The sequence below is a fragment of the Rhodnius prolixus genome, unplaced genomic scaffold (assembly GCF_049639745.1).
Source record: "Rhodnius prolixus isolate KJV_2025 unplaced genomic scaffold, Rpr scaffold_1, whole genome shotgun sequence".
In the NCBI taxonomy this organism is placed as follows: domain Eukaryota; kingdom Metazoa; phylum Arthropoda; class Insecta; order Hemiptera; family Reduviidae; genus Rhodnius; species Rhodnius prolixus.
Genome location: NW_027411581.1, coordinates 24,717,435 through 24,729,011, shown reverse-complemented (window position 1 = coordinate 24,729,011; position 11,577 = coordinate 24,717,435). Strand labels below are relative to the sequence as shown.

At 30.8% G+C, this 11,577-nt stretch overlaps 1 protein-coding gene across 3 annotated transcripts; it reads right to left on the bottom strand.

Moving 5' to 3' along the window:
- Positions 1-3,936: 3,936 nt before the first annotated feature.
- LOC141447813 (uncharacterized) lies at positions 3,937-11,576 on the bottom strand. 3 transcript variants are annotated; one of them, XM_074115687.1, is made up of 6 exons: positions 11,103-11,574; positions 8,091-8,184; positions 7,925-8,001; positions 6,176-6,332; positions 4,519-4,640; positions 3,937-4,147 (listed from the first exon to the last, which is right to left on the bottom strand). In XM_074115687.1, exons 1-5 carry the CDS (start codon positions 11,187-11,189, stop codon positions 4,528-4,530), a joined length of 528 nt encoding a protein of 175 aa, XP_073971788.1. In that variant the 5' UTR covers positions 11,190-11,574; the 3' UTR covers positions 3,937-4,147; positions 4,519-4,527. The 3 variants fall into 3 exon arrangements, with proteins under 3 accessions (XP_073971788.1, XP_073971797.1, XP_073971777.1); XM_074115696.1 differs by having other exon boundaries at positions 3,937-4,640; positions 11,103-11,196; positions 11,286-11,439; XM_074115676.1 differs by having other exon boundaries at positions 3,937-4,640; positions 11,103-11,576.
- Position 11,577: the final 1 nt, after the last annotated feature.

The window sequence follows — 11,577 nt, the reverse complement described above, 5'->3', positions numbered from 1 at the left end:
TTTGTAACAGATGTAAAATTATTTTTTAGCCATTTCGTGTATGCTTGAGAACATCTAAAGCTCTTAACATTTGATTTTTCTTAGAAAATCACTCGAAAAAATACTTACTTCCCGATATTAAGAAAAATATTAGCTTTACTGCCTTGGCAATATTTTCTGTAGAAAGAGGATGAAAAAATACATAAAAATGACCTATCGCGTGCTCTTCTTTCTCTTTGATAACAAGTTAAAAAATTGAAATATGATTAATGAATATCAGATTTTGAAATGGCCTAGCACTTTAATTTTAAAGATATCGAATTGCGGTTTCCGGTTTCTTTCATAACTTTTTATACTCTTTAAAACTGTGTATATGAAAATGTGGTCAACCGCAAACCTTTACTTTTGTACGCGCGTCTGCCACGTATGTGATCAGGAATCTAAAATCAAGTCACATATTCTGAAACTATAGGTGACGAGCAACAAATTTTTTCTCTACCATTTTTTGCTCAGATCAACCGTTAAAGCATGAAATGCATTTGAGCCGTCTTGAAATGAACACCCTGTATATAAATTTGTAAACAACTTATTAGAAAAACTATTAGTACTTGTTTTGAGCGTTAGTTTGCCATTTTAATAAATTTGTTTATTTCTGCAATTTATTTAATTGTACATCACCAAAAACTGAGCTGAAAGAAGCTTCTAGGAAGAAAAAAAAAAGCTTAAGACCAGCAGGTCCTGCCCGTGGAAATCAAGGGATATACTTTTGTTCCTCTAAAAATAACTATTAATTCGTACTTTTCTGAAAAGATCGTAATTTTATGAAGATTTTATTAGTAGATTTGTTTAAATTAAAATATAGATTATTAAACAAACGGTGAATTTATTTTTATGGCACTATAAAGATTTAAATCAGTAAATTTCTGCATACAATATTTTATAATTAATTAGAACTAGCTGTATCCAGCCACGCGTTGCTGTGGCTCAGTCTGTTTAAATAGTACTATTCCGGACGACGCAAGAGCGATGGCTATGCCATTTTGGGATCGAATTGTCAGAAACAATCTATTTAAGAAAGTTTTAGCAGTTCTTCCTGGCGTATCTGAAAAGAAGATTTCTCCAACCCCGTTATTGGCAGTTTGAATACGAGTATTTGATCGTAAATGCCTTTTTGCTCAAGCGTTAGATTAGGAATATTTGATTGTACATACGACAAAATAACTCCCGTGTTCTAATTCACCCAAATACAAGCAGTGTTTTCGCAAACGAGACATTTTGACATAACGTGAAGAAAGCAGCTAACGTTGCAGCCGGTGGATTCAAAGCTAATTATTGCGCATTGAAATCTATGAAAATTCAATAAATGTTTAGTGCAGCGTGTTGCTTTTATGTCCAATAGATTACGCTGTATTTTTTTTTCTGAAAAAAAAACATGTTTCTACCCGTTACAGGTGTAACATCTATGTAATAGGTACACATTTAAAAACTCGCGCGTTTTCAATTCTGTCAAAATTTCAAAGCAATCAGTGAAGAACGTTCGGAGATTTAAGTTTCTGAGCAAACGAATATTTTTAGATTTAAGATTTTGGAGATTGAAGAGAAGATGGGGCCTCGTGGTCTACTCTTATCGTGAGAGTAGGTTACTGGAGTGACACCACTGGGTGCCTTCTCCACTCATGATTTTCTTTTATTTTTATTTTTTTATCATATTTGCTTGTTGCAACAACCGTTGCAGTGGTAAATTCCAATAAAAGATTAAAAAAATTTTTGTTTGAACAAACGTTTACATTTTAATTTATATAGTAGATTATAATTTTACATTGTAGTGATTATAGATAATAATTTAGAAATAGTTTTCTTTATTTTTTTTTTCAATCAACGAAATCCCATTTTTTATTATTAAAAAATAGTAGTTTTAAGAGGTTTTTACTTCTTTATTTTGATTTCCCCTTTTTATTTTTATTTGAATTTAATGGTTTTTGCGGGTAGAACACCTTGCTCTTTAGCGCCAAATACAGATTATTAATTTTTTTCCATAATAATTTTACTTGAAGTGCTTTTGATTATTCTGTAAAAATTAAAAATTAATAATAATAAAGTATGGTGTGAGTACACTTATCTCTCAACGCAATTTTCAAAAATTTTACTTTTAAAACACACATAAATTTTGGCTAACTTTATCCAGTTTTTAAAACCACAAATTATACAATATCTATTTAGATAGGGACAAGGCTCTTTCTCAAAACAGCCCTTGAAAATGAATTAAATAAATGTTAAATCTTCGTGAATGGGATTTACATAGGTTGTTAAAAATGTGGTTAGGTCTGCAGTGCTGGATTTGATCAAAGAGATTATATACAAAAATTCGATGGAACCATTTTTCGAAATAATATCACAAAAGAGAAAGATGCATTTAGTAATTAGTTACTTTTGTTGTGGTGTTTTAATCAATTACTTAGGGTAGTCTCCTAATTGTTCTTAATTGAACAATATAATTGAAGCTTTCTGCGATTTTATGAATTTTGCGATTAAAGAAACAAATATATGTTTGCGGATTTAGAGGGCCTAAAAAACGTATATTTTCGATATTTAAAATGTGATTGAACATTTTTATCTTCTATAGATTATTTAAAATTAATTAAAACCTTCTATAGATTATTTGAAAGAAAACTGTATTTATTTATTTCAAGTTCAAAAATCAATCTTGTTCTCTTTTCAGTTTCATAGTACATCAGTTGTTCGGGGCCGTTTTCCCTGTTATCCTGTAATATAAGAAGATAAGTATATACCAAGATTTTGAGACAAACAATTTGTTAAGTAAAAATATATAAATGAAAACATTTCTTTTTATTTCATTGTCTTAAAATATTTTAAGACAGAATTATTGTTCTCATACAAAATTGTTTATTTTTTATTGTTGGTGAACTCAATTATTACAACTTATGTAATCCTGAAAAACAGCGTCAGTATTTTGCTGTTTCTGTACAGTTTTGTAAAATGTTAAAATTAATTTGTAACTTCAACCAATGTTTAAACAAACTACAAAGCAAATTAAATATTTCTATATTATTTTACTCGACATTTGGAAATACCTGCTTAGGTATTTTTCAACTTTTGTATTTCATGATGTACAGATACATAAAAACAAATGTTTCTTTGAATGAACTTTGTTTACTAAAGTTATGGTCTAAGCAACAGATAGCATCATACTTAATATTTTAAATTGATAGACTTTCTCGATTAGCTTCATTGCAGCTCTGGTAATTGACCCTGGTAGAATAATTGTGTACTACCTGTAGAATAATTCTGTGACTTGGTGCAAGAAGTGCCAATGTCATAAAAAGGATTACGAGTGTACGTCCTCTTTGGTTTACCTGGAGAAGGGGAAATATTGATGCTAAATTTTTGACATTGGCACCAGTAAGTTTTAATAACTCAGTTACTACTTTGAAATTGACTTCGGCACTCCTTGCAAGAAAAATTTTGATGGTTAATATATCAAAACAGATTTTTTACTCATTTTTACCAAAATCTGACTTTTGCACTTCTTTCACTGAGCCACAGAATTAATTGTTAACTTTCTGTTTTAAAATAAACAGTATGGGAACAAGTTTTATCTACCTACTTGTCATTTATATTTACGCAATTTTATTGGTAATTAATAAAACATATTTTTTATACTATTTTTATTTTTTTGATTTTGACAAATAGGGGTGATTTGCCGCTTCGAAGCTTTTATAGACCTTGACTAGCATTCGCACAAGCTGAAACAGCTCTGAGGTATTCCACACGTTTGACATCTGACCCAATACCTCGTCCAGCTTGGTGCGCCAGGTAAAGTGAACAGCTTCAACACTTCCTCTTCTAGATCAGTCGATGTAACACCTTTGGAGGCGCCATCCTCTAAAATATTGGTTTTGGATAAAGAATAAATATTCCCAAGCCTCCTTGGATTAATTTGTATACAACAAATTCTTTATTTATTCAAGTGCGATACAGAACCAAGTGATTATTAGATGTACTTTTACACCACAATGCAGCATAGCAGTAATTATATATATGTATATAAATTTCTGTGAACTGCAGACTTATTGCTTAAAAGCAATACTATTTAAAGCAGATATTATTTGTAGAAAAAGCTATATTATCTGTACATTACCATCTTGAGCTATGTGAAATATAACAAAACATACTGTTATTCTATAAAAGAAACCTTCAGAGACAACAAGTAAGCTTCAATAAATATTAAATACAACATTAATTAAAAACCAGCAATAGTACAGGATACTTTTTTTTTTAATGATTTAAGGCGCGTCAACATCAATGGTTATTGGCGCCCGGAGCTTTTTTCAGCGCACTGCCGGCCTCCGGACAGTGTTCTCTCGTTACAGACAACACTGTCCATCACCGGACAGTGAGCTGTAAGAAGCTCCTAGGAAGGGAAAAGTACAGGATACTACTGTTCAAGCTTAAAACCATGAAGTAGTTACATTTAATGTTTAATTATTATTTGTATAAATTTGAAGAGTTCATAAATACCGTAAATAACTATATTGGGTTGATATCGTTTCTGAAACTGTGATGAATCCGTCCTTCGTCTTCTTTTCGTGAATATTGTTTATATAAACTGTATATATTGAAACAGAAGAATGGATAGAAAACTAAAACATAATAAACAAAATTAGTTAGTAATAGAATTAACTTATTAATGGCCAATGGTTAGAGAATATACCCTCAAGTGCTGTCTGACATCTGTGTTGAGATTGTGCTCTGATATATCGCTAAATATTAATATTTGTTTGACAAAAAAAAAAAAAAATTGAGCATTGCTTTCTAAATTGCAAAGAAAATTATATTAATTTTATTTATTTTTTGGCGAATGCAATAGACTAGTTAATAAAAGTCGGCACTATTTAAAGGCAGACAGTTTCTCTTTTATCTTTTATTAAAAACCAGTAAGTGTAATGAGCGTTGGTTGTATCTTCGAAATGGGAGTTCAAAGACTCTGAGCAAAAACGTTTGAATACAATTCTGAAGAAGGAGGAATATCCGAATCTGGACGGAAATATGTAAGACAAGCAACTTTAAATTCCCTCGTACGTATTATACATCACCAGCGATTTGTTATGCACCCATCCTTTCATAGCTACAATAACAAAGTATTTTGTGACGCCAAAAAAATGCTCTGGCACATGAGAACTGCAAGCGATTCGCTCCTCATTTGCTTCTCGAATGCTCGGGGGTTCTCAGACGAGAATGATCTTATCTTGATACCAATTCACGTTAGGTTATTGATGTTATAAACTCAGCATGGACAGAAATTAAAAAAATATTGTTATAAGTTCACTTGAACTTAATTCATGAAGAGTACCCATAGTTGAATTAAAAAAAAAACTAAAGTGAGCCTGATCCAATCAATGTAATTCTTAATTTTATTTTTTACTCCTCATTTCAAAGGCCACACGAAATATATTTTCGAAATATTGTTATGACTGAAATTATGCACAGAGATTGGGAATTAATGGAAATTTAACATTATTTATCTACAGCTATGTGCAGTCAATTAAAACCGAATCAAAGATGCAATCGCTAAATTAGATTTAGTAAAACTTCATTTTATTGATATTTCAAAACTCTATTTTGGAGTTTTAAGGAAATATTTTACAACACCTTTGCTCTTGGTAATATATTTACTTGTAGCAGCTTATTTCCGAATTTTATATTTTGTAAATGACAACACTCTTTGCTCATGAATGAATAATTAAAAAAAAATATTAAAAATTATAGAGAATATTGGTATTTGCCACAATAAGTAGGTGTGAATTATCCCAATATAATCGATAATACTTTTTGTGTGTGATTGCTTAAATTAATCATAATTATTTTAATTCTCATTGACATTTTTTTTTTTTTTCAACCATCGATACTTTTAGAAAAAAAGACAGTCGTTTTGCTAGTGGAACGGTACCCTCTCTAGCCTTTTTTACTAAAGTCAGACGGCACTGCATATTGTAGTATACATATAATAATTTTGTAATAAATAACATAATTTAGTGGTTATCTTAAACATAAAAGCTAAGCTATTAAGTTACTTTAAAACTATCGCTACATTTAAATTTTGTTACTTTTTTTTTAACTGTTAATCAAAATTTCTTAAAATAAACAGTGGTATTTTTATTTTTTGGTAAACCCTTACCAATAAATATGGTTTCTTCTACAATATTACCCTCATAGATTAGGGATAATCTATTAAATGTTTTGCTGCAAGCAAGCGCAATTACGATGAGATAAATTCCAATTAAAATTGATGTCAACTCATACAGTAGCCATGTGAACAATAATGCCGAATTACGCTAAAAACACACACACAAAAAAAAGAAAGTTATATTTTTTCATTTTAGCAGCCATTTTTTTCATTGTAGCATTCAGTATGTATGTGTGTCTATTTTTGTGAGTGTAGGTGGGCTTAAAAAATATTTTCAATATTGATAATATTGATAAAAGTTATTCAGCTATGGCTAACTCGAAATTTAGAAGAAACCTAAAAAACTATTTTTGACAATGTTTTAAATAATTGAAAAATCCATTTTGTGAGGTATTACTTCATTTTAAGTAATTTACATCGAACTCAGAATTTTAGAAATTCATTGTAAAAACTCTTTAATCATACGCCATCTTTTTCCAGAAATGCCTAATCCTATACCCCACCTGAAATAATTCTGGTATACAAATTATTGAAGTAAAAGATATAGAGCCATGTGTGTGTAACATCATTAAACTTCTGGTAACAGAGATTAAAGAAAATAATTATTAATTGCAGAGTTGTAATCTTCCCAGACATTTAGGCGACACACAGGATATGAAGTGCGACGATGTTAGTTCAAGATTCAAGCAATGAAAGATTGGCTGTTGTATTTCTGATGTATATTGGTACATATTATCTGTATGAGATGGCAGCCTACTTGACCCAGGAGGAATCCTAGGTAACCTGAAAGAACCTGAGCCATTTACCGCACAGCAAACTGCTTCAGAAATGCAGCCAACTAAGGTAGGACACGCAAAGAGCTTAGTAATGGTGGATGTCGAACCTCAGACCAGAGGCAGGCCAAAAAATTCATTAGTTTACTCGCGTAAGTTTACAAACAACTATTATTCCAATAAGGACGGCAGGCAACTCGAACGACCGTAGGACCAACGATCCTCTGCAACTGGTACGCTTCCATCTCTGGGCTATACAATGAATACCCCATGTAGAATGTTAAAAATAATAAGAAATAGGACTTCGCCTAGTGGATATTCGATGGCAGTGAAAAGAGTTTGTATGCTGAAATTCCAGCACTTTGGAGAAGAGAAACTCAGATCTTTCAGCTTTCCTAGAATTCTCTCTTCAGATTTCTAAGGCAACAGGGTGCCAAAACAGATCTCCTGGGTAGCGGCGCAATAGACTGATTGCTAGACTCCCCAAAAATCACCTAAGTTAATTACTTAAGTTCAATTTTCACATAAGTGAATTATATTTAGCATTCAGACAGCAGTTGGTTTCAGGTTTCTTTACAATGTAACATATAACTTAAGCCAATAAATCTTGTCTTAGAGCTGGCATTCCATAAATAATTTATATAGTTAACATTGTTTACATATTAGTGAACAAATTTAATTTTTTCATATTTTTTTAACTAAACAACCTCTTTGTATGTATGTGTGTAAATCATCATCATCAACAAAAAACATCGGTAAGAACTATGTTTCACAATCAGTAGATCTGAAAACACATCATATTTCTATACTGGAAAGATCATGATACTCTCTTACAAGTGCTAAGTTAAAACTAAAAAAGTTTAGCAAGCTGTACACATTCATTGGACCATTCAATATAATTTACGATACAGGTTATGTATTTTAAGCAAACAAATCCATAAGTTATTTAAAATGAGCAAATATATACCTCGTAAAGGCCAATCAACAAATAAACTCCCACTACGATCTGTAACGTTAAGCCAACATCGCTGAGCTGTAAAACATCTGCAAATATAAAATATGGAAATAATATTCAAAATGTTTATTATAAAAAGTATTATTTGAGTAACATTTCTCAAGATACTATATCTTACAAATAATAGTTTCAATATCCTCGTTAGGACCGGCATTTTTGAAATAGCTAATTTGACTTCGTAAAATAAAAGCAAAAATCAAACCGCATACTATCTGCGAAAAAGAAACATATGTACCTTTAATTACATTGAAATTAAAATTTTGCAAAATTTATTTTTTTGGTGATTTCTTCTCTTGAAGATCTATTGTGTTTTCTTTCTGGTGCCTTGCTAAAGATTTCTTTCGCCTTAAGGATCTATCGAGTTCAGAATTTAAAAATTATTTATCGCAAGAGTATACATTGATTCTTCTTCAGTAGGAATATAATTTGTATTTTTTTAAAAAGGTTTACCGTCTTCTTTTTAAAAATCAAATGCGAGTCACAAATACCATTAGCCTTACCTCCAATTCTTCTTGTACGTACAATACAAAGATTTTAATAGATATACTTTTTCTTTTCCTCGTATTTCTTTATCAATGTGATCTACATTTTTAAAGATTCTTTCCTTTCAAATTTGTAAGCTACATGTAGACGCACCAGTTCTCTGCGTCACTAGATATTAGAATAATAATTAAAATAAAATGATCATTTTTTAGATCAAAAATGGTTGGTTTTCGTGAAGTGGAAAATATTTACTGTTCGTTTGTTAATTGAAAAAATCTCAGAACTTTCGAAAGCCATAATGATTTATAAGAAACAAAAGTAGATCAAGAAGAGAACTTAATCCCGAGTAAATATTACTTTATTGTCTCAATAATTGTGAGTTAATTCCATTAGATTTATAAAATTTAAAGCTTTGTTAATCTTCATTAAAAATTTATTCGTTGCTGATACCTGTTGAGATGGCATGCAATGAGATGTAGCCATCTTTGCTTGGAATCCAGATTTGCATCCACGTATGACAGGAACACCATTTATTAAAACCCCACATAATCGAATGAGGTACAAAAACATTCCTAGCTAAATTGAAAAAAATTCTCACCTGTTGTAGTATTTTTAGCGGTTTGTTCAACAAAAATGCCTAATAAATATATTTTTAAAGCTACAATTAGAATGTAATAAAAATATTAATGGTAGATTTGTGACCCAATCAAAAATTCACTGCCCCTCACTATAGGACCGTGATCAATAGTTTGAGTACAACTGAGCTATTGTGTTCCGCTGGTGTCTAGTTTTACCAAATTCTTAAATTTTAAGATTATATTTCCGATTTGTGTTAGTAAGAAGCTGTACGAAAACCATGAGGTAAAGATAGCCAATTTTGTTTTAAAATGCTTAAAAAGTGCCTTTTTGTATTTTTTATTTATGAAAAATCGCATTTATTTATTCATTTTGTAATTTCAAGGGTGCTCCTAACATTTTTTTTTCAGGGGTATAGCAGGGCCGGATTTTCCTATAGGCTAACTAGGCTTCAGCCTCAAGATCAAGAGGGGCCTACATTCAAATTGTTAGCAAAATTAAAATTACACTATTCTAAAAACAGTACCAATACCAACATGTTTCATTTAACATATTGATATATATCACAGTAGTGATATATTTTATTATCTCTCATGTAATTTCAAACTTAAAAATGGGTGGTGGAACGGGCCTCATAAGTGGAATAGCCTAAAGCCTCTTTTCATCTAAATCCGGCCCTGGTTATAGGGTTCTTTTCTAAGAAATAGAAAGAAGAATGAAAGTGCCCTACTCTCTTGGAGGAGTTCTTGTCATTGCGAAGAGCGGGTATGGCTGAGAGTTCGGTGCTTTGAAGGGGGAAAAATGTAGGGCCTTGAATCCATAACATCAGAATCCTAATCACGGTGACGTTGGCTGCCTGGCCAGCTCCCAGAACCTTATTTAATAATATAATCTTACAGCTTTTAGATTACAGAATTATGTTCTGAATGCAGACACGGATTATTCTAATAAATTTTCAAATCTAGGGGAGTTAAGCCATTTAATCTTGTTTTAGAGTTTCCAACTTAGTGTAGTCTATATTACAATTAAATTTGTATAGCAAGTATTGGAAAACTTTATTTTTCAGATATTTTTTGGAAGGAGGTTCTTCTTTCTACCTCCAACTTCTCTGGCTGCGCCTGTATTTTAGAAAACACTTAAAACCTTGAATAATTTTGCTAAAGCTTGTTGTATGAAAACTATTGTTAAACCTTTTATTCTGTTTTGTTTGCTTTTATCAAATATTTAATGGTTCTGAATTATATTTTTATCTTAACTGTTGAATCTCCCCAAATGAATAAATATTAAAAAGTTTTGATTCTTTATAGATGCCTGCTCCATTCAGTAAAATGATATGCTCAATTCACTATTTATCTCAGCAAAATATTCAATTACTTATGGCAAAAGAAAGAAGTATAAAAGAACGCATAAGGTTCTGTTTGTAAAAGTAACTAAATTAATATTTCCCCCAAAAATATTTCAAATAAAAGTTCTATCTAGTATGTTTAGTTATTGTGCAATGGTTAAAGAGAATCATTGGAGTGACAAAGCTTAGTCCACGCCTCCTCTAAAACTAACTTGAGAAGCGTATACATGAGGGAATGTTGCAAATAATAATTGTAGATATACACATGTATGTGCATTTAGAAGGAGGAGTTTACTAGAAAATCCCAAAAAACTGGAAGTCGATTCAGTTAATTAGTGGAATTGGCTGATTTTGTTCAAAAGTTTATTGCTGGATCTCATGATGGCACCTTTTCGAAATATCAAATTTGAACTCTCCCGTTTTTTGAATTATTTTGAGTAAACACTTTTTTAAACCTTCACGTCTCCTTTGAAAACTTCAAATTGAAAATCTGCAAATCGTAATACATTATCTTATTAAGAAGTAACAAACGGAAACAAACTTATGATAATTAACATGTTGGTATAAAGTTTTAATAATTTTTTTGAACAAATGTCTAGCCCTTTAAATTCAAATAATTACTATTGAGCATTCGATCCTTCCAATTGTTAAAGAATGGCCAGTAAATTTTCTAAAAAGCATTGTTGTTGGATTTAACTTATCTCATAACGTAAAATTTCTACTCACCAATTGAATTAATCCAAACACTTTTGCTCCGATACTGAGCGGAATGCAAAAACAGAACTTCTTAACTTCATACAATTCGAATTTCATTATTCTTCTACTTTAAAATTTGGCAGCAAAAAAATATTATTAATTTCATTACTGGTATATTAATTTTTTGAAATTTAAAATTAAATAACTGAATACCCTAGCAGTTGTTGTAGAAACAGAAAAACAACAATATAGACGTGACAAACTTCCCATGCGAATACTCTCAATAAAAACTGCCAGTTCCACTATCGCATAAGATAATTAGTTCCAAGGTCACTAACCCTCTCGGATGTTACACATTTCTGTGTTAAAAGAATAATGCATTCAATTTGTAACTATAATTGACATAAATGTAGCTCCGAAGTTTAGACAAATGTGGTCAATTGGTCCTCTTAGCTTTTAGCTTTTTTTTTACGCCGTTTGTAATTCTCATTTTACTTGAAAAATT